Source organism: Glossina fuscipes, unplaced genomic scaffold (assembly GCF_014805625.2).
Source record: "Glossina fuscipes isolate IAEA_lab_2018 unplaced genomic scaffold, Yale_Gfus_2 61, whole genome shotgun sequence".
NCBI lineage: Eukaryota > Metazoa > Arthropoda > Insecta > Diptera > Glossinidae > Glossina > Glossina fuscipes.
In genome coordinates this window covers 3535345-3558847 of record NW_023998433.1, presented here as the reverse complement: position 1 = coordinate 3558847, position 23503 = coordinate 3535345, and the positions used below count along the sequence as shown (strand labels likewise).

The window sequence follows — 23503 nt, the reverse complement described above, 5'->3', positions numbered from 1 at the left end:
GTTGACCCATATGGAGAGGCAATTTGATTGCAATGCTTTTTAATCGCATTCTGATGACTAGAGATAGGTAAACATTTCTAACGTTATCAAACAAGTTATGAGAAACCATAAAAAGTGGTTTTTCCCTAAATAACAAAACTCTTATTCTCATTTCTCACATGCTATGTTCTAAGAAAGAAGAGGACGTTTTTACCGCATTTCATTGAGAGTATTGAACACTGGAACTCAAGCAAATTCATTTTTCAGCAGATTTCGCGTGTCACTTTCATTACTCTGTATTTTACTTTACATTATTACTCGAAAGTATCAAGATTGAAAAACTAATATGTTGGATTTTCTGTAATCGACGACAAAGAACATTACATTAGTTTTGTCGCATGCTCGTAAAGCATAAAAATTTGTGTGAAAGGGTCTGTAGAATGAATATAGTCTTAATCAATGTGAATAAAGGAATTGTTTCTATTTGCCTCTCTTAAATCTCTTAAATTGCAAATACGATCTCGAAAGTGCAAACTTAATTTCCAAATTATTTTTTTCTTGCTGCCTCTTGAGGTAAGTTAAAAAAACATACCAATTATCGAATTAGTCGAACTATTCATTTTTCGTCCACAATAATTTAAAACTATGCACCCTATTCTCAATACTTTACAACAATCTATTCAATGCGTTTATGACAAGTACGCTTGGCATTCGGGTTTTAAGGTTGGCTAAGTTGAGGGTTCGAATTATAGTAAGTACGTTGCTTTAAGCGTTTGCAGAGACATGAGCTTAGAAGTTAAGGTAATTGTTAGCACAAGCATTCTTAGTGGATCATACGAAGTTCTGAATGGCCCTAATTCGAACAGAAACTGTTTGCTATTATAACAAAGAAGATACAAATTTCAATATTAAGTACGTATTGGTATAGTACAATATGTATATATATATTCTTGAACGACTATAATTATAAAACAACTTTATAATTTGTTATATTAGCTTAAATCAAAACGATTGTACAGTAGAGGCCGCGGAAGTGATCATTGCCTTCTCCAGCAGCAAGCTCTCCCTAATACTGCATAAGAGTCATAGAATCCATGATTTATTCGAGTAAACCAATACGTAACTCCGAGGTAAAAAGTCCAATAGTGTTATATCCATCGCATGATTTCGTTGGCGAGCTCACGTAGGTATTTTTGAAAATTACACGATCATTGAACTTTTCCTCCCATAAACTGATTTCGTCACAAAATATATAACATGTTGCACCACTTTGTTGAAATCACATATTGTCCAAGTCGAAATCATCTAACTCGTGCCACAAAGAATCACTTACCATCTTTCTCTGGCGTTCTCCATTGATTGTAACCACAATGCCACGTTTGTGTTTAAAAATAACATTTTCGGTTCACAAATCACATCCAAAAGTTATTTTTGTACGAACAAGCGTTTTGAGAACACTAGATAGGTTTTTTTTACAGGAAAGAGGCAATAATCCTTATTTAGGGTAATACATAACGGTGGGTTCATTGTTAAACTGTAACAATTCCTTTACGCTTTATAACTCTGTATGTGTTGTAATCGACAAGTAACGACAAGGTCCAAAATATATATTGGAAAAATATATGATCAAAATTTCAACCGGATGTGTGTTTTATTTATGTTTACTTTCGAAACCACAAAATAGACGAACCTACAGCCTTGGTAAACAACAACATTGCATATATGAGTATTAAGAGGGTGGTCATTGTTGAACTCTACATTAATCACTCATTACAATTATTACCACCGGGAGGACGATCTGGGGTTATAATTACTTGACAGCAATTTTAGAGGTAAATTGATATGAACAGATTTTAACTGAACCCTGCGCATAATTTACAAATCCTGCCACAATAAAATAAAAGGTTGCGTGTCAATCTGCAAAAACGCATTGGTTTCCCCCTTCTTTAAGAAGTCAAAACTGTTATGGAACAACCTTCCTATTAACGACATTTTACTTACCTGAAGTAAAATACTGGTTAGGGCCGTTTAATTTGCAAAGCCCTTGCCTGGGACACTCCTGTGGAAAATTCGATCGAAGAGGGAAGATGATATGTTTATCTTGTTTATCTTGCACCACCTCCCCATCTCAATCTGTAGCGGCTCTGGTTGAGATGAAAACAGCTAAGCAACATTCGAAAAGTGAATAGTCCACGAAACAAATGACAATAAGAAGTAGCGAACTATGTACGCCAATTCTTTTCCATTTCTGAAATATTATTCATCAACACGTTGCTCCCTCGCGTAATCCTCCATTTTTCTAACCCCAAAGTGTCAGCTGTTCAACTGTCTTTTTTTTGGGTTGCCAACACTTCACCGCACAATTGGCGGTAGTTTAAATTTTGCGCAAAATGTGGGACACCCTATAGCGATAATAAAGCAAAGCGAACAAGAAAAAAATAACATGTAACAAACTATGATAATTAATTGAAAAAAGGAAAATTTAAGATAAAATTTATCGTCGGTTTATCTCAAAAATTCGAATAACTTAGTGTTTTGTGAAACGCTAGAATTAACTTCGAATATTAAATAATTACTGTTCAGAGAATTTTTAAAACACTCGACTGGTAATTTGACCATGAGAAGTAAAATATTAACGGGGTGCTGTCTTCAGCCGTATGTTTTGATTGTTTCTCACATAACTTTGATCCTAGTATTTTAATTGCAAATGTACAATTTCAGTTTTTGTTTCCATATTTTTCACTGAAAATAAATTACCCTCTCGTGTTTTTCCTCACCAATCAATTGTCTCGAATCCGTTAATTCATTTCCCTATAGCAACGCTTATTTCTTGCAAAAATTTGTTGCTAAAACATGCATGTTTCCATGTAACTATATTTTGTTATGGAGTAGCTCAAAACAATTGATATATTTTCCTTACCTGATATGTTGGTACGTTTACGGTATATGGCATTTTGTTAATCAAAAAAATGTTGTGCTCTCGAACGATTTTTTAATTCGAAGTTCTGTGTGTCTGAGCCGAAGTCTTTATCGAAGCGAAGAGATTTATTTTTTCAAAGCTAATCCCTGATATATATATATATATATATATATATATATATTGATTTATTTGTATTTATATATATATATATATATATATATTTTAATAAATTTACATATTTATATATACACACGTGTATATATATTAAAAAACAGAAACATATATTTTTATATTTCTGATTCTTTTCCGAATTTCCATAACATTAATCGACGAAGCACAATGCCGTGCTTTTCAGCATGCCCTAGGCGTGTACAGAAACACATACAAGAACAAGAACCGGTCGGTCGTGCAAAGACAGCCGAGCGCAGCGTCTCTGATATTAATGTGCCGAAATATGTCTGCAAGAAGCCCAGTCAGCAGCTTAAATGTCATAATGTGTTTTACACGCAATCTCTTCTGCCTAGAGAAGTACGTGTAAGCGTTCCGCGTAAAGTACAACTACCACGCAAAGAACTGGAACGATTAAAAGGCGCTTCGAAGGTTGTCACATTAGAGGATCGCCTAGACGATTTAATGAAAAAGGAGAAGGAAATGAAGCGATTGGAAGAAGAAGCTGAACGGACTCGAGAACGTTTCAAGAAAATCGACGATGCTCGCAAAAAGAAGGCTGAAGAAATTGCTTTGGTCCAGAAAGGAGAGCAGGTTCAAGGTAAATTGCAGGTTTTAGAAAAAGCTTTTCTAGCTAAACACGAACAAGAAGAAGAGGTGAAAAAGGTAAATCGCATTATACTCGACGCCAAATGCCACGCGGTCCGCGATGCCCAAATTCAAGAAAAGAGTAAATTATTTAAAGAGCTACGAAGAGAAGAAATACGTTTAGAGCAACAGGTCATAGAAAGAGCTATGAAATCACTCAATGCCGAAGATGATCAATTCGATAAGAAACAAGAGGCAAAACAAAAATACGCAGAAGAAATAAAGAAGCAATTACTTGAACGGGAAAATCAACGTTTCCTTGAGGCTGAACGCATAGAAAAAGAGGCAAAAATGCTGCGTGAAATCAACGAAGCTTTTAAACGTGACGAAGAGCGGCAACAACAATTATCTAAAGAGAGGCGTTTGAAATTTCGCGACGAATTGGCCCAAGTGGTGGAAATGTCTAACGTTTTCAAACGTATGTTATGTGAGCAAGAGAGAACTACAGAAATGAAAATAGCGGCCTATATGCGGGAAAAGGATGAGCGGTTGCGGTCTTTAGCCCACGAAAAAAAATTGCAGAAACAAGAACATGATCGCAAACATCAGCGCCTTTTTAATTTGGCTCAAAAAGCACTTGAGTCGCGTTCACAACGTGACGAGATTACCTATCTTAGACAAAGGGAACATTTAGAGAGAGAATACCGTCAAAAAGAAAAGGAAGCCGCAATGAAAAAACGACAAATCGAAAAAGAATTAAGCGATGCCCGCGAACATCAACTGCAAGAAACTAAGCATCGGCAAGCACTTCAAATTGCTCGTGCCGAACAAGATTTTAATGTATTAGTTGAACGTTTAAAGAAAGAGGAGGAAGAAGACCGGAAACTCGACATAGAAAGGCAACGGAAACGCAATTGTTATCGAACAGATATAATACGGCAAATGGGTGATAAAGAAATGGAGCGACGACGATTGCTGGACTTAGAACGTAGCGAAGCTTCAGCTTGGCGTGAACGTGAACGACAACGTGATGCCAACATTAAGGCCGTCATCAATGCTAAATTAGCAGCTATGCGTGATGCTTGTCTACCCGAGAAGTATATCAAAGATGTAGAAACGCAGTTACAGCGGATTACCAATACCCAACGCCAGAAGCTGACAAAATAGATAAATTAATATTTGATTAAGTATGGTAATTATTATTTTCAACTAAGAATTATTATTTTTTAAATAATTAGTAATCATAAGGAGGGCGAATTAGAACGAGGCAACAAGCATTTTTTGCATAATTAAAAAAAAGGGAAATGCACAATTTCTGTAGTTAACGGAGCTACCTGCTGACAGAAATTGTATTAATTTCTCATGTATTGCAACTTTACTTTGATTGCGCCCGAATGATCTCTCTCTTTCTCTTTCTCTCTCTCTCTCTCTCTCTCTCTCTCTATGTCATTGTATTCTCTACTCATCATTGTTCAATTTCATTTGACCTTATGACCTACAAAAAAAAAAATAATGGCATTTAATTTTATTATCTATATAAATCTAGTAATAGCATCGAATCATTATTGCACTAACTTTTCTTAAGTATGAAATTTTGACTATTTACGGATATTGATTTAATTAATGAGCAAACACAAAAACTAAAGGCGTGTGTTCTAAACCGAGAAAATACGTTTGTGCGTTGTGCTCTCTCTCAGTGAAAATGTTCACATCCATTCTTTTATTTTATATAAAATAAATTTTCTGTTTCTGAACTAAAGCCGCTTTTGAATATCATTTGGTTGTAAAGCGATCGATTATTTATTCTTTCTCCGTAAGGAAAGTAAGTTTGCCAAACTATTATTATACCAACCACTGTAAGATGCAAATATACTCATTTTGTTTTTTTCAATAATGTATGTAACACCCAAAAGGAAGTTTCAGAGGTCCTACAAAGTAAATATATTCTTAATGGGGATGAAATTATGAATTGTATTTTGTTGTAATTTTGTCGATATCCTCTATGTTATTGAATTCTTTTCAATTTATTCTTCAATACTTTTTTAAAAACTTCTAGGTGAACAGTTTTTGGAAAAAAGAAATGTTAAAGAAATTTTCCTCATATTATTCTTTTTCCATTCTTACAAAAATATGAAGGCTAAACGAGCGCTGTTGAAGCTGTCGACTTCAAATTTGGCAAAAACATTGGAAGTTTCGCTAGGCTGGTTGGTATTGAAAATGGGCCATATTGGTCAAAGCAGATGCAAGCAGTGAAGCGTAAACTAAACGCAACTCCGTTTCTTTAACAAAAATTTTTGGATTTTTGCCTATTACTCGGCAATAATTAAAGTAAGAAGGCTGAAATTTTCCATATTTACTTCAAGAAATACTTTACTCCTCCGTCCAAAAATGGAAACAATCGGCCATGTTCACGCAAAGTTACGAGTAATGAAATTCAATTTTCTTCACTTTTTCAAGCTTTTATGCTTAGTTAACATAAGGCAAACACAAATGAAGATATATTATCTGCCCAAAAATGGGTTAATTATAAAATGTATACAGTAGACATGGCAATTAATTTTTTCTTAATAATATCAGCAATAAAGGGTATCAAATAAAAGAACTTGGAGAATAGAATGCGAAAAGCATATTGGTGGGCATGCGAGATTCGGCCCCCTCGAATTTAACTTTCTCACTTTCTTTTTAATTACCGTACATGTTATATACGCTTATAATAAGAGTAAAAAACTTAAGAATATAATACGGCATCGAATTCCATATGTTTATTATATATGCATATAAATAAAAAAAGGAATTTTGTTCTTAAATTTATGTACATTAGCGATCATCATGTTCATAAATACACACATGCACACACATTTATTTATTTATACTCAACGGCAGCTTCAATTTGTAATTTTAAAAAAAAGCCCATTAAAAGCCTAAATAAGAGAAAAAATTTAATTCTAAAACTAATCAGTAAGATGGAAAGCCAGAGACAAAACCAGCCCATACTTTAAAATGATTTGCCATTGTTTTTTTTGGAACCGTTGTTACGTGATGTCTGACCAGTCTTTTTACGACGTTTTTCTGATGACCAATCGACGTCGTCTTCATCGTCTGTTCCGGCATTAGTTTGCAGATACGATGAAGAAGATGAGGAACTGGCGCTATTACTCTCCTTTGTAGCTAAACGCCGACTGGCTATACGCGACGATATTCGTCCCATGCCCATGCACTTCTCTAAATGTGGAGCGAACCGTGCTGCCGACACGGGCCTATCACAGTTGGGGCAGGCGCAGTCCATAGGCTTCTTAGCAGTGGAAATACCAAATATATCATAATTGGGCATATCAACAATGCGTAACGACGATGAATCAGCTTCATCCTCGGTAGCCACGCCATCCAGCGCAGCTAAATTGCCAGTCTTACGCAAATGATGTATCTCCAAGAACACGCCGATAATAGCATCATCTAGTATAGACTGGTACATGTAATTGGCAGCCTCATCTAAGGACTTTGGATCTTTAATAATTTCGTGATATGACTTGAGTACAGCTGCCGTGGTGGTGTTGTTATTCGTATTGCCGGCAGCGGTAGTGGTATTGGCATTGTTATTATTAGTCTTGTCGTTAACAGGAACTTTGGTAGTAGACGTTGAAAGAGTTGTCGTCGAGTTTTTGCTTCCACTATTATTGGAAGATGCAGTAACATTATTGCTAGGAGCGCCGGCTGACATCTCTTTCTTCCACAAATGCTTTCGCAAAAACTATATCTTAGGTAGACTTACGATATGATATTGCCATATTTGCCGTATTTTTAAAAGGAAATAAGATATTTTCGTGGAAAAAAGTGCATAAGTTTGGAAACTCTGCAGATTTAAGCGCAGCGCAAAAAAAAACCATGCGCGTATATTGAGCATTCAAATGAAAAACAAGGATTTCAAGTAGATAGGATTTCATAGATTTTCAAGTTTTGACGAGGCATTGTCGGGGGATTAGCAAACCATATGGTTTGCAGGTAAGCAAAAAGGAAAAAGGTAGAAGAAGTAAAGAAAATTTGTTTAAATTTTAAAAGTTATTTGTCTTACTTTATATTCAGATTGTATTTTTTTAAAATAGGTTGTAGATGATTGAATACGATCGCTTTCTAATCGGCATAAGTTATTTACTGGTTATATTCCCAACGAATTCAACAAACCATTCGTGCTATATATCGTCCGAGTGTAACTAACAAAATAAATTCAAACAAACGCAACGAAGAAGAGCGAAATAAAAAATCAAGCAACCAAAAAAAAAAAATTATTTAAACTTAAACAATTGACATTTCAACGTGCATAAATCATAGGTGATAACATTTATAGGCTAAATGGAACTTGTGTGACTTACGTAAATATGATAATGACATTTAATAACAGTTTAGAAAAAAAAAAGGTGGCAACCATATTAAATCGAGTTAAATAAATACATAAATTTCAATTTTTTTTTCTTAATAGTAAATCCAAATTTTTTTATTTTCATATCGATTTTGAATTTTTTTTCTTTCATTTTTATAGATCCTTTCAACCATCTCAATTATTTCTTTTAATATTAGCTTTGTCAACTTTTGGTGCTCTTTTATTTTTTTGAAATGAAATTTTCAATTATTTATTTATTTCAATTTACTGTAATGTGTGACAAGTCTTTCCTTAGGCCAATAAACACGTTTTACGGAACCCAGTCTGTTTTTATTTTTACCCTAGCACTGACAAAACAATGAGGGTATTCCCGTAGCTTATGTTAAACTATCAATTCCACTTATAATCGTTTCCAAAAAATTTTTTGCTATTTCCTTCTTTATATAGGAAATATATTAGAAGAGTTTTTATTTATTTGTTAGCATCAGCCTTTATATTTATATGTTATTGTAGAAAAAGATATAGAGAGAGAGAGGGAGAAAAGAGTATGTATACCAGAAGAGAAAAGAATAGATGCTATCTAATGCAGCAATGTAGAGCTCCACCTGCCCCTAAAATCCGTAGCTATTTCTTTCCCTATGTTCGTTTATTCGCACCTGCTTATTGAGAAGCATGCCACGTCCGCATCTACTAAACTTTTCCATCTTATTTCGAATATTCGATAAATGATCTTTCGCACAGTTGAAATATCATTTTTAAATGAACGAGAGAAATATTTAGATGAATTATCACTGTAAGCCAAATATGTAATAAATTATAATCTAAGCGTGAGCAATTAAATATGGAGAAATACACACATGTGAGACAAAGCTGAAATAAACGACAAAGATTGTCTAAAAAAATTAAACGTTTGTGGATGCATTCCTACAGCATCTTGGAATTTTTCATGACTTGTTCCAATGTCGGTACAAAACTCTTTCAACATTATGCATTTGAAAAAGTGGTCAGACCCCAGAAGCATATGTAGGCTTGAGATGTAAATATGAGGTAATAAAATGTATTAAATAAATGCATACGTTCGTGTGGCAGCACCATAATGCGAATACTTGTGCGTGCTGTATGTGCGCTTGCTTAATGAATTGTATGTATTGAACATAAACAATATTATATTCAATATTCCTTCGTCTGTGGTGAACATTTTACAACATTACATTTCTATTTGAAAAAGCTGTACCGAGGTATGTCGTATAATACGGTACTCGTCAAACACGATTTCGAAACGGTACACGGTACACAACACGGTACAAAATTTCCGATTATTTAATTTCAAAAAATCAAATATGTATTCCGCTGGACTTTTTCTCGATTGCTTTTTATTTTTATTGTTATTTTATCGTTAATAAAGCGAATTTCGACCAACTTTGACAAAAAAAAAATACATTACTTATCATTTCTGATGAGAATTATTTTTGTGACTCATTATTATTTTTGACTATATATTTTGAAATTTTTCATTTCTTTTTTTTTTTTTACATCATAAAATGCTGCATCTTAATACTTCTTTTTCGATATAACACGATACATATTGCCTTGACTATACTACATCTAAGTTTAAATTCAATTATTCTGTAGTTTGAATGAATAAGTTTCGTATAACACAATTTCGATATAGAACGGTCCGAATTAACCATGTTATGTGTGCACCGACCATACTATACACATATTCCTATAGCTGGAGAAATATTTTCACTGATTTATCGTTTTTATTAAATTCTGTTTTCCTATTATGTTTTATATTGCAGAAATATGTTCCTACATTATATTTCATTTGCAATTTCTCAATTTTCATACATTTATGTAATTCCCGACTTTGTTCAAGAAGATATTGTAAACATGAAGAAATTTGGTGCAATTCTGGTCGAACTCAACACCTTGAATTAAAATCTGTACTTTAGTCGTAACGCCCACAGGAGTTTCGTCAATATATTAGAAATATATATGTCCTCTTTAACATATGAAACTTGCATCTATATATAGCCGGCATAGGAACAGCTCGGCTGTGAAGTTACGGAGTAGGAGTATATTTGTTAAGGATCAATTAGTGTGTTGCAAAAGCTTGATCCAGGTGAATTTTTGCAAATATTTTGATCTTCATTTTTTCGATGTTGTTTTTGGGGTAGTGGTGCAATAACATTGGAATTAATATGCAAGGATTATGAGTGGTAGTACGACTTCTGTCGTCAAATTTCTCTTATAAGTTTTTTTTGCATGTATCTTTAAAGGCCAACTTTTCCCATCTGCGGTCAATAATTAATGGTTCGAAAGCTTGCAATTTGACCGCTGGGTTAATGCTTCGGTACATTAAAAATATATAGTAAGTCTTATCTCCGTAAGTGTGCTTATGTTTATTTTATTAATAGTACTCCGATTGAAATTAAGTGGTAGGTTTTGGATAAGTATTGCCACCGACAGATTATCTGTGATGAGCAAGATTGTTGACTTGAACTGTGTCTTACTTAGGAATAAATCTAATTTATGTGACCTTTAAAGCCTTTTTCTGAGTGCTTCAACTATAGAAAAAATTCCAATATTCAAGACATATTGGGCATATCGAATATTAAAAACTTATTTTTCTTAAACCGATAGAACTGTAATAGATATATGTGTCAAATTTCACATCACTAGTGTTTCAGCTGTGCTTGGTTTTGTACGATACAAAAATATTTTTCCCGATTTTTACTATGTGTATCGTTGAACATAAAATATGCAAAATGGTCATGAATCGCAGTATTACGAAAGACGAGACTTGGATTTATGAACACGATTCGGAAACAACAAATCAGTCGAACGAATATTGTATAAAAGTTGAGCCAAGACGGAAAAAATGTCGCCCAACTCCCAATTTTCTTCGATTCGATCACGGTGTTATGCACTGTGAATACTTTCCGTCGGGCTAAACTGTTAATAAGGGGACGAAAAAGATTTGGAAGAATAAATAAATAGAATTAAAGAAGAAAAAAACTAAGCCGAACTTATTTTTTGATCCCGGCAGCATCGTCAAACTGTGGGGTTTAAAAATTGAAATTTTAGAAGGGTTTAATTTACAAAAATTGAACAAGTAATTAAATTTCGAGTCACAGCCCAGCTCATTTATTACATATTGAAACTGCAACGTGTTTTTATTATTTATTATTTTTTTTTTTTGTATTTTTTATTTCAATTTTTTTGTTTTGGTCAAAAGTACAAAATAAAATGAATCTTTCTTTAGATTAATGCATTAAAAACGGCAATAAAATTCGAAATTCTTGTAATAAAGTAAGCATATAGGAATTTCAACGTCTCTCATCTCATCTCATTTCATCTCATGTCTCGTTTTATACATTATTAATTATAGAAAAACAAAAACCTGGTTTTAGAGATGACAGCAAAACTTACAAATAGAACTAAACATTGTTTAAATGGTTTTCTTTTTATTGTTTATACATTGTTATGATCTCTGTAGGTGGGTAAATTGATAACATATTTGATGGTACAAGATTTCATATAAATTTATGAATGTGTAATACAAACAAATGCATTGCAATTCTTACTTATATTTGTTTTTCTTCTTCTTCATTAAATACATTATGAAGTAACAAAAGACGCTTAAAAAGCAAACAATTGCGGATTTTTTTTTCTTTAAATTAATACGCGCTACTGTTGTAAGGTAAAAGGGGAAATTTATCTTTCTTCCATTACCGCATTCCCTTTACTTATAGACATTTACAAAGGTTTTAAAAATTTTTGTTAGCGTAGTCGCTAAAAGTCATAAAAAATGATGTGTGCGCTTATAAAGCTGTTACGCTTATAGTGCCCTCACATATATACTTTGAATTAAAAATATATCGCAAAGCGATAAAGCAAAGTTTTTTAATACTTTCAAGTTAAATTATATTTTGTGTAAAAAGTTTTTTAAAAGTTCTTCAGAGAAAAAAAGAAAAATTCATCAAATTAAATCAAATAAATGAATCTTTCTCATGAAAAAATTTTTTTTTAAATTTTTAAATTTCCTCCTGTTCAATAATTTCAACAAAAGATAAAAAAAATGTTTATTTTCAAAATAAAATAACTTTTGCTCTTATAATCGCACTCTTTTTCGTTTAAAACCTTTGTTTACGTAGCGTTGTCATTATACCCTTTGTGTGCTAATACTTAAACTTAGTTAACTTCTATTATTGCTATGATATACAATAAAAAAGCTTATAATTGGCAACTGTTGACATTTTGTTATTTTATATAATTATAATAAAAAAAATGTGAAAAAAAGAAAAAACAAAAACAAACAGAAAGCAACGTGATGGGATAAAAGTTTTATTAATGATTTGTTTTTATTCTGTACTTTGTCCAAATATTCTTCGGTTTTTTTTTACCCCAGATGGTATTTAAAAAGATACCTCTTCAGATTAAATTATGCTTTAGATATTCACAAGCATACCTTTGTTAACAGATGTGTTTGTTCAATCTCTTTTTTTATGGGGAACTATCTTCGTTGTTGATGGCTCTAAAGGCCGATTTCCCCAGGAGGAGTTAGATCTTATATCTCCTATTTTTTGTGGAATCAAATGCTGAAAGGGTTTTTTTTACTTTCAAATTTTCAAAGGCACGAAGGCGGAAAGTTCTCCGAAATATCTGAATTCATTTGATTCTTTCATTCAAGAGTCTTTTTTTTTTTTTAGTGTGAAAAATTGTTTCACATATTCAGTAGAAATGTTTGCTAATTCAAGTGTCCTACTTAGCTGCAGCATAATAGTTCCTAATATTGTCGGTGCTGTCAATCCGGTTAAGCAACTATTAAGTGGTATAAAGCAAATATCTCTGCTGAATGCCAATTTGAAAATAAAATTAAATACGAATTTTTACAAAACTCTTGCGCAAATATCTTTAAATGTTAATTTCAATTTTTAAAACATTTCATATAACTCAAGAAACCAAAGCAGCGTAGTTCAATAGTTAGTAGAGTATTTCACTGGTGAATGGATGTTACCATCCATCAGTTTTGCTTGGTCTTACGATGCATACGAAAATAAAAGCTTTAGAACTTATGGTTTCTTAAAGAGTATGTGAAAGAAATTTTTAAGCAAAAAAATTTAAAAAAAAATTTCTTGTTCATTTTTATTTTTAAGATTTTATATAAAATTTAGCAATTGTTTTAAATTTCATATAAAATTTTATTTCTAAAATTGCAATTTTCAAAATCTCTTAATATAGTTTTATATAAAATTTGAAAAATTTTATATAGTTCAAATTTTCAAATTTTATATAAATCCTTATAAAGTTGATTGAGAAATTTCTTTTAATTCAATTAATCGGCAAATCGCCGATCTATGAACGCCATACGTCAATGGAAAAGGAAAGCATTCATTTAAGGACGAAAAAACTACGTAAAATACGTAAGAGTTCGATAAATCGTTTACATGCTAAACAAAGTTGAGCCAATATTTATTTATTTACACCTTTATTAGTCTTGTCTTTCTAACTGATATGTGTACAGCTCCTCTTCATAATTAAGAAACTTTATATACGCACGAAAGGGGGTGCTATTATTAAGTTAATCAATTAATTTCTTTTATCAAATGGTTCATCATTTGATCCAATTGCTCTTTAGGCAGCTCTGTGCCCTTGTGCAAATTACTTAATAGTGCTCCCGCGAGACTGTTTGCGACAATCGATCTATCTTCGTGAAGAACGTTTTAACATCAATCTACTTTGACCGATATAGAGGAATTAGTTCATTGCATTATGTTGGTGTATACTCCAATTCCGAGAAATATGTTCTTATCGAGAAGAACGCCGGAAATTTTTATATAACATATGCAGCTAACTTTTTCCGCTGGAGAAGGAGGAAGAAGGAGTGACTACATTTTAGTAAACTCTCGTCAGCCTAAAATTTATGCATTTAAAGATGAATATCAACCCTTTGATGATGACGTTATTATTCAAAGTTTTGTTTGTTAATTTCTTCTATTATAAAATGTTATTTTTTGTTATGGTATTCGTCCATTTATATGTTTAAGTGGCTAATGTTTGCTTTGCTCGCACTTCTTATCTTTCAATTCATTCTTTAACTTCTTCGCATTTTCAAGCAATTTGCTTTTTGAGTGTCTTCCATCTAACCTACCTGATAAAATAGAAAACTATTATTATAATAAATTACTTGCTGATGGATTCACTTCAAAGATATATCCATCCAAAATGCATTAACTTTGTTAACTAGTGTTAATGCCTTATACTGTTTCATTCAAGTTTTACTATTTATTTTCAAAAGTCCTTCTTTCTTTATGTGAAGCTAAAGAACTTTTCGAATTCATGCGATATTAGCGACTTTTTAAACTCGCAAGATATGCGTTTATAGCCCATCCAGTCATTCATTTTTTCTTTGGTTTATTTATGATATTTAGAAGACTCACTCTCCAGACTACAACTATCACCACCATCCTTCCACCATCCATTTTGATATCTACCTTTATAGTTATTATTTTTTTCAGTTTGATATAAAGAATAGGATTACAAAGACTTTCTGTTGCGTCTACAAGAGTAATAATAAGTACCTCCACGTCGTGTCACAATCGCCTCGTAAAACTCGAGTGATACCTTTGAAAAACCAGCAACATTCATTTCCGATATTTTTTTCTTAACTAAAACAACACTTAAGACTTAAAAATAGTTGTTTTCCTTTTTATCGATTAAAGCTGGCTTTCATCTTTTTACAGAACTCTTTACATTGGCGTATAACGTCAAAAACATTTAGTTTATGATTTATGATTTTAATATATATAACAAAAAAAAAAACTATGGCTCGAAGTAATTGTAACATGCTGCAACACAATTGCATAAATATCTCGGATGACGTTACCATTATTCGTTTCTAACAATCAGATTGAAGAATCCTCTATTTTGAACGTTAGCTTTAAAAAATGTTTATGTTTCTTATTAATTACCGGACAGACACTTACACATAAATATTTAAATATTGAAACCAATATTGTTTTACGATAAACATTTTATACTAATTAATTGTCTCGGAATTTATAATAAAAGATCCACAGAAGAAAAAAAATAAATAAATAAAAAAATACGATTAAAATGTAATCAAATGGTCCTGTTAGAAAGTGTAATTAAAAAGTAAATATTAAAAAATCTAAGTAAAGTAATAGTTTTATGCGAAAAAAAAGATTAGCAAAAAGAAACGATAGAAATAGTAAACAAATAATGTTTCTTAACAGATATGAGAAATTTAGGACAGATTTAGGCAAATTAATAGTAAAAATGAAAAATATATATATATATATATATGCATATATATAAAAATATTTAGGTAAAAAATTGCTGTTTTTTTTTTGTAGAGGGAAAAAAAGAAAAATATTTAAATCAAAATAGGAAAACTCACAATGCATGAATTTGAATTTCATTGCTTGGACTGATGTGTTTGCTGAGACCCTTCTTTAACAAAAGACGTTGGCTATGAAATTTTTGGTAAATGTAAAATTAGTCCATGAATTAAAATTGGGCGTGAACTGCATAATTGGTCTCTGTTGCTGGACAGTGGATTGATGCGAAGTGGAACGTTTTAATATGCGCAAATTAGTGCCTGAAGTCAGATTCTGCAATTGTGGCATGCCGGCAGTTAAGTCGGATAATTCCCTTTTGATATGGTTTTGTGGATGGGTGTTGTTCTTGTTGTTGCTATTAGTATATCGAACATCATTTTCAGTCAAATGCATTGATACTGATGAGGGTCGAAGCTTTTGATTTTTTGTCGTCTTGGTCGAATTGAAAGTGCTCGGCTTACCGCTTAAATTAGTCTGGATTTGCTTATGCTGATAACTACTAGTAGTAGAATTTTTCAGTGACGCACTAGTCACACTTGATGCTGCAGTAGCAGCTAAAGCCAGTAAATCGACTCCACTGAGAGCAGGTGGCGTACACGTCTTATAACTATTGTAGTTATAATTATTTCCATTACTGCCGCAACCTCCACCGTTATTATTATTGCTTAAACGATGATTGTTTTTGTTATTTTGACTTTGGTTGTTGCTATTAGTTACAATCATAGATTTTTGTTTTTGTAGACGTTGCATGCTACTGCCACTATTATTGCCATTATTGGTGTATCCCAAATGACTTGAACATTTACCGTTTTTACAGCTGTTATTATTATTATTATTGTTATTATTATTATTATTATTATTATTGTTATTGTTATTATTATTATTATTAGTATTCGTATTACATAATTTGTCACTTTGTGATTTAGCTCTCACACGACCAAAGCCGCCACCGCCACCAACACTATGATTTTGTTGCTGTTTTTGAGCTTTAGCGAAGGCAGCTTTCATCTGTTGCTTCTCCCGTCGTATCAAATCAAATGAACTTATTATCTGTAAGCAACGAACAAAAAAAACCGTAGAGTAAACGTATGCCTTGGAACGTTCTTGCAAATGATATTAAGCCATCCAAGGATGGATCAAAAAAAATATATATATGTATATAATAAAATCAACCTACCTTCTCACCACCACCTTGTTGTTGTTGGTGCTGTATATTGCCATTTTGACTTTGGCTATGGAACAATTGACGTTTTGTAGTTGCTGTAGAATTGTTACTAGCACTATTACAATTGCCAACGCCGTTTTGTGCATTATTGCTGTGAGCAAAAGTTTTCGATAAATGATTCTTCTGCTGGTTACCATTACCGTTCCCATTGCCAACGTTATAAATCGTTGGGGTCGTCGTTGTTGAATTTGTTGTACAAGAACCTGTCAATGGTGTAGTTGCAGCAATTGCTGCACTATTGCTGCTATTGTTTTTTAACTTACAGTTACTTTGATTTTGATAATTACTAAAATTATTAATTAATCTAATACCATCTAAATCACCCATGGATTTATGGCGTTGTCTTTTAGAACGATTTGTTCCCGATGAAAAGGTTGCATTCGAATTTCTACCACAGGCATTATAATTATTATTTGTACAGCCTGTATGATTATTATTGTTGTTATTGTTGTAGTTGTTGCCATTATATGTATGATTACGAGTAATGATTGTTATTGCAGTATTAGTACATGAGGAGGAGGAAGTGGACGAGGACGTTGAGTATGTTGATGCCCCTTGCAATAAAGCACCATTATTTAAGGCATTATTCTCATCATTTATATTATTATTATTGTGATTGTTGTTGTTACTGTTACTATTATTATTATTATTATTATTATTATTATTACTATTATTATTATTATTATTATTATTACGTTGATATCTTTGTTTTTTAGAACTATGATTGGATTTTTGGTTTTGCCCACCACCGTTAACGGCAGTAGTTAATGGAGATGTTGAAGCGGACGAAATGCCTCCTGCGCCACCACTATTTCCGCCTGAATATTTGCGTCTAGTTTCTACGCCGTTGCGTTTATCGTTAACCCATTTCTTGAGCCGCTTTACAAATGGCATAATCATAAAAAATGAATTGGCATTTATGCCCAATTTGGCTTTTGATATGGCATCATTTTTATTGACTGGCAATGAATCAATCGGAAACCAATCACAGCATTTAATCTCATTGCGTGTCCGCGGCGAGAATTTCGTTTCTAACGAAACATCGCTCACGATGTACAAGCGTGTGTATTGATAATTGATAACAGCCTCAATAAAATCATTGGGTACAATTAATTCGGTGATATCGTAACCTGTTTCTTCGAATACCTAAAAAAATGTAAAGCCAAATTGTAATATGAAAAGAATCATTTTACAGCAACTTTAACCAACAGATGAATATATATACGACAACAAGAAATCCTAATAAACTTAATGTTAGGTTAACAAAGCTAATAAGCTTTGCGGATAATAATCCGCTGTAAAATTTTTAAGAATACTTAACTGGTGCTTAGCAGTACAAAAATTCTTCAATTTCGGTCAACGTGTATGTAAAATACACTGCACGTTTACCTTTAATTGGTTTTGCCAGAGAAACTTTTCAATATAATGAAGAAATACACTTATGAAGAAAAGGGACTCGGTCACTGGCTGCAGTTTCTCACTTTCTCATTAATCTTACAACAAATATGAGAAACGAGAAATCTCAATTAGAAATCCATTCAACGCTCTCATAAAAAATTTGTCATTTGGCAAACATTGGGTTTATTATATATTCGTTGGATGAAGCATGTTTTGCATCTTCCGTCGGAAGTCGGATTGTCAGAAGTGTCTTCCGGTCTTTTAGCGAAGAACATAGGATTGATATTTACGTATAATTGATCGGAAGAGTAGCGAATTCAAATATAAGACTTAACAATATATATGTTCATTCTAATAATGAACATAATTAAAACTAGTTGTTTAAGCAAATCGACGCCTACATAGCAAAATAATAAAAAGAAATAAAATAATTAGGGAAGTAATTAAATTAAGTGTGCCGAAAAGCTTTTTCGCACGAACCAATAAGAAACCTTTTTTCCAGATATCGGAATCTTAAGAAACTGTCAAAGAGAGAGAGAGAGAGAGAGAGACGCTGCAATGGCCGAGTGTTTTGCACTTTCCGAGTTTTATAGCATTTGATAGGCGTGGCCATATTTCCCATTTTTATAAATATATTGTGGGATAAAATATATTGGGAAGTTTCCGTCGTTTTATATGTCGTAGTTTAAGTAAGGAGATTTTTAAGATAGAGATGTTCTCTGCTTGTTTTAATATATGGGCAGATCTTTTGACTGACTTGGCTAATTTTCAATATCACACTGTGTACAAACGTTTCCAATGTTTTTGCCAAAAGTGAATTCGCTATTTTAATAGTTGCGACCAAAAAAATATCCACCGCACATATCCACATAGACGAATAGACAGAAGAACAGGCGGATATATCTACATCCATTCGGGATGTGATATTAATCGCGAATGAACATATTTCATAAAGCTTCTGAAGCTTTGTCCTGAGTGTTACCAGCCTTTTAGCCAAAAAATAGCATTTTGATTATCGGTAATGTTAGAAGGGCGTTTTTTTTTAAATTTTTTGAATTTACATGACATTCTCATCATCGCGAATCAAAACTCAGTAGTAGCTGGTTCAAATATCAAGTACGGCATCGTTTCCAATAAAGGCGAGTATATGATTTAAGTTATCCGGCAGCCTTTATATTCATACAAGGTAGAAACAATAAATGAATAAATAAAATTTACATGACAATTTTTATCGTAATGTTTATTGTAATTGAACGCACTTTTGTTTTTGCTCTTGAAAACGTTTGCGATCTCAGTTTACATTGCATTAACATATTATTTGACCGATTGGTCCTGTTTTCAATACTAATTTTTTTTTTCTCAAATTTAAAGTAAATATCTTTGACGATAAATAATACGCAGACGAGCAGATACACATACCTAGTTCCATTCGTAGTTTAATTCTGTTAAAGAGTATTTAGCCCTCATGAGGTCGCTTAAGCTTCCTGAACCGCATTGCAAGCATTTTGATGAGATGGTTATATTCGAGTGTCAGAATGATCTCGTAATTTCTTGTAATTTTATGCATATCCTCAATGTTATTGAATTGTTTTCAATTTATACTTTAATACTCACATACCCTTTGCATTATTAAAAACTTCTAAGTGAACATTTTTTGTGAAACAAGAAATGTGGAAGAAATTTTCTCATATAATTCTTTTTTTATTTTTCCAAAAACATGAAGCCTAAACGAGCGCTGTTGAAGCCGTCGCCTTCAAATTTGGCATAAACATTGGAAGTTCTTGCAAGCAGTTTGATATTGAAAATGGGCCAAATCGGTTAAAGGACAGGCCCACAGTATCAAGTAAACTGAGAACATCTGCTTCCCAAAACAAACAAATAGGTCGGTTTTATTCATTACGCATAAACTATAGCAGATCAAGGTACAAAAGTGGAAAACATTGACTACGCCTACCCAATATTGCAGTGTCGAAATATTATTTTTTCTCAATACATTTTCAAGTTTCAAAACTAAATTAAATTAAATATTTAGCCAGTTTCGGAATACACCTAATAATATCCCTCTGCTCAACTATGTAGTATCTGTGGTCAGCATTTTGCGAAGATATCACCTTCAAACGTCCAAAAGCAATTTAAAATGGCTCGAACAGGTCAAAGGCCACGCCTACAACACCCACACATCTATACAACCAAAACTAAGAACACCTTTGCCTTCAGTGTCATTTTCGCGTTGCTTATAAACTACAACTGATATACGATATAATTTCCACAAAATTATTCTATAAAAATAGCCACGCCCATCCAGAATTATGAAATAGGCAAATTTATATATATTTTTTTTCCAATCTTTTATAAAATATATATGTATATATATATGATATAAAGTATTCGATCGCTATACTTACTTGTCCTATAAACATCTAATCGAACGTTTTCCTTTAGATGTAGGAAAAAAAACTTATTAAAAGAACTAAGGTAATCATGCAATTCTCCATAGCAATTGAACCCATAATTCTGGACCAGAACACTCTTATTACTTCTTTAGTATTTATTTCATATTAGATTAAAAAGATCACTTCCCAAACTTAACTACGGTATTAATTTCACTTTTTGCAACTTACCTCTCTAGTGGCACAATGTACCGGATCTTCATTCTCGTTGACTTTTCCTTTGGGAAAGCCCCAAGAACTTTTGGCAAAATATGATTGCACTAGTAAACAATAATTGAGATCTTCTGATATTAGTATGGCTCCATAGGTGGGCACGGATAATTTATAATTCTTCCAATCTTCCAATATTTTATCAATCGATGATAAATGTTGGCGTAGGAATGGTATATGCTATAATTATTGATATATGGAATTGAAAAAGAGATAATTAGACTATAATGTTGGAAAAATAAAAAAATAAACTAACCTCAAATAATTGCATAGCAAACTGTTTCATGCCACACGGTTGCATCTTTTTCTCCTCCTCGGAAGCACAAAAGAAATCTAAATAGAACCAATGAGCCAGTTCAATTTGAAAGCAAATCCTTATTAAATTATTTAATTCCATATCTGGCACGTTAATAATAAAACGACTAGCCAGATCATCGAGTATATCGGACGGAATTTGAAAATTATACTTGTTACAGCTGGTGGGTCCAGTACCATTGGTTTGCTGTTGTGGTGTTTGTGGCTGATTGTTTTTGGTTTTGTTATTGGTTTTAATCGATAAGGCTTCCAGTAAAGCTCTGCCGGCATCTTTTGAACTGAAGATAGTGTATGTTGCTTGCGTTGCTGGCCGCTGCTGCTCTTCTTCGCATATATTGGCCGAAACCAATGCTTGTAATCCAGCTGTTGTGAAAGTAAATTTATTTGCGGTTGATGACTGATGTTGCAGATGAGGCTCTTGTAAGGTTGTGGTTGATATCGCCAATGCTTTCGAGTTCGGTGTTGCCGATGTTTGGCATGATAGTGTGGTTGATAATGGTATTGCTTCTGTTGTCACTGGTGGTAAAGAAATGGAATATTTGGTTATAAAACCACGATGAGGTTGTGTGTTGTTTATTAAATTTATGTTATTATTATGATTTAAAATTAAATTGCTATTGATGTGTTTATTGCTATTATTGTTGTTGTTGATATTTAGTGCATTCTTAAGCGTAAGCGATGCTAGGAGCGCAAGTCCGTTATTGGAGGTTATAGCTGAAAAGGATTAAGAAAAGCGTATTTTGTGATAAATATATATAGGATTTAATTGATTCCACAATTTTGCTTTAATTTCGAATATGTCATCTGAAAAAGATGGTTCTGTAGATATTATATAAGTGATAAAACAGGCTTCCAGCCCGGTTTAGACGAAAGCTATGTTAATTTTAAAAAAATTGCACTTTTTCTCAAAGGAAATTTTTTGTTTACATTGGAGAAAGTGGACTCAAATTCTACTTTCCATCTGCTTTTTATTTCTAATATCAACAAAAGTGGAATTCAATTCATCCGTTTATGATGGTTTTGTTCTTTAATTATTAAGTAAAGTGTGCTCCACATTTTTCAGCTCCAATTTATTGTGACAAATGATGGTATCCAACAATTACAAATTGATGGTAAACATCCTCCACAGATTATTTTCCAGGTTTGACAAGAAAAAAACGAAAAAGGATCCAAAAATTTCTAAGTCTGTTCCATAGAGTTTGTTGTTTTACATGAAGAAATCAAGGAATAAACACACTTAAATCTGTCATAAATATTCAACAAAAGCCGATTTTGACACAATCTTCCTACACTTTTTGCTTAACTTATCATTATTTTGTTGCATATTTATTTACCATCTTCAGTTTTAAAACCTCCTGGATAATCCGAATTTAAGGCAATTTCCATATTGTTTGAACGTTGTTCTTGTTGCCACTCTTACTGCTTTTCACAAAATTTGTTGTTTCTTTCCAATTATCAATCAATTTTTTTTATAATTTCTCCACATAAATTTAATGAATTCTTTAATTGTTTTGTTTTTTTCTTCTGTTCTCTATCGAATTTTATTTCTTTTTGCTGATAAATATTAAGTTTATTGTTTTTATACAGGTTTGTGTATTTTATATTAATAATATTTTATATGTGTATGGTATAGCTTTTAATTTGTAGCAAAAGGTGGATGGTTTACTTCATACGTTAGAAGAAGACAAAAGTAGCAGACACGCAGTCGTTTGCAATTGTTATCTTTTTTTATTTTTATTTCAGTACACATCCAACAGTGTTGATAAAAACGAAAAGGGGAGCAAAAATGAAAAAAACACCAACAAAAAATCAAACAGAGATTATATGGTGGTCTTATTTTCTCTACTGCTATGTCAGCGTGCCAACTTCCAGTGTTGTGGTGTTTATCGTTTGGTTATTGGCTTTTTCTGTTAGAAATTTTAAAGATGGCTGCTTAAAAACTAGTTTTTCTTTATGAAATTTATAAATCTGATATTTTATTCTGTAGAGAAGAGTTCGCTTGCTAAATACACTGCCTGTTGTATGGAATAAAATGCATTTATTTCTAACGCTGCAGTAGATTTTTGATTGCTTTCTAATTCTTGGATTTGGGGTCAACAAATTCTTACTGCCGATGTTGTTTTTGCTTTTGTTCTTGTAATCACTTGCACTGCTATAATGTATGTTTTTGTTGGTGGTACGTCGTTTTTGAAAAGCAGCCATTCACACTACAAAAACCTTTGCAAAAACTCTGCTGTAAAAGGGACCACTGAGCAAAGGGTCGTTTGACGTCGTTGTCAAGGAATATGCGTTAAACGCAAAACCAAGCACTAAATTCACTTAGTACTTGTTTTTTTTTAACATACACACGTTTGCATTACTACATACATTTACGTATTTATAATCTCACACAACATCGCATATATTCCTTCTGTCTCCGTAACCGTCTTCAAAATTTTGCTTTGCTCTTTGTGTTAACTTTCTAAAAATGAAAAAAATTTTCCGCTGTTTTCCTTAAGACTTTGCGTT

The 23503-nt window shown here is 32.5% G+C and overlaps 3 protein-coding genes across 5 annotated transcripts; 1 reads left to right on the top strand and 2 right to left on the bottom strand.

The window, feature by feature from the left end:
• Nucleotides 1–32: 32 nt before the first annotated feature.
• LOC119637814 (cilia- and flagella-associated protein 45) lies at nt 33–5000 on the top strand. Of its 3 annotated transcripts, XM_038034148.1 has the most exons (3): nt 722–891; nt 976–1109; nt 3235–5000. In XM_038034148.1, the coding sequence occupies exon 3, from the start codon at nt 3239–3241 to the stop codon at nt 4820–4822; it is 1584 nt and encodes a 527-aa protein (XP_037890076.1). In that variant the 5' UTR covers nt 722–891; nt 976–1109; nt 3235–3238; the 3' UTR covers nt 4823–5000. The 3 variants fall into 3 exon arrangements, with proteins under 3 accessions (XP_037890077.1, XP_037890076.1, XP_037890078.1); XM_038034149.1 differs by lacking the exons at nt 722–891; nt 976–1109 and adding an exon at nt 33–552; XM_038034150.1 differs by lacking the exon at nt 722–891 and having other exon boundaries at nt 905–1109.
• A 1545-nt stretch (nt 5001–6545) lies between these two features.
• Nucleotides 6546–7467, bottom strand: LOC119637893 (SAGA-associated factor 11 homolog). Its single transcript, XM_038034333.1, has one exon. It carries the CDS (start codon nt 7371–7373, stop codon nt 6651–6653), a length of 723 nt encoding a protein of 240 aa, XP_037890261.1. The 5' UTR covers nt 7374–7467; the 3' UTR covers nt 6546–6650.
• Nucleotides 7468–15406: 7939 nt separating this feature from the next.
• On the bottom strand, nt 15407–22494 carry LOC119637871 (hybrid signal transduction histidine kinase A). The gene is made up of 5 exons (XM_038034263.1): nt 22330–22494; nt 20937–21511; nt 20642–20860; nt 16575–17768; nt 15407–16447 (listed from the first exon to the last, which is right to left on the bottom strand). Exons 1-5 carry the CDS (start codon nt 22379–22381, stop codon nt 15512–15514), a joined length of 2976 nt encoding a protein of 991 aa, XP_037890191.1. The 5' UTR covers nt 22382–22494; the 3' UTR covers nt 15407–15511.
• Between the last annotated feature and the right edge of the window lie 1009 nt (nt 22495–23503).

What these genes read in the sequence shown, in the direction of transcription:
- LOC119637814 (XM_038034149.1), top strand. Translation starts at nt 3,239, where the DNA reads ATGCCGTGCTTTTCAGCATGCCCTAGGCGTGTACAGAAACACATACAA.
- LOC119637893 (XM_038034333.1), bottom strand. Translation starts at nt 7,373, where the DNA reads ATGTCAGCCGGCGCTCCTAGCAATAATGTTACTGCATCTTCCAATAAT.
- LOC119637871 (XM_038034263.1), bottom strand. Translation starts at nt 22,381, where the DNA reads ATGGAAATTGCCTTAAATTCGGATTATCCAGGAGGTTTTAAAACTGAA. An exon ending in TTGCTATGCAATTATTTGAG is followed by an intron (nt 20,861 to 20,936) that starts GTTAGTTTATTT and finishes CAATAATTATAG; the next exon opens with CATATACCATTCCTACGCCA. An exon ending in TACATTGTGCCACTAGAGAG is followed by an intron (nt 17,769 to 20,641) that starts GTAAGTTGCAAA and finishes ACATTTTTTTAG; the next exon opens with GTATTCGAAGAAACAGGTTA.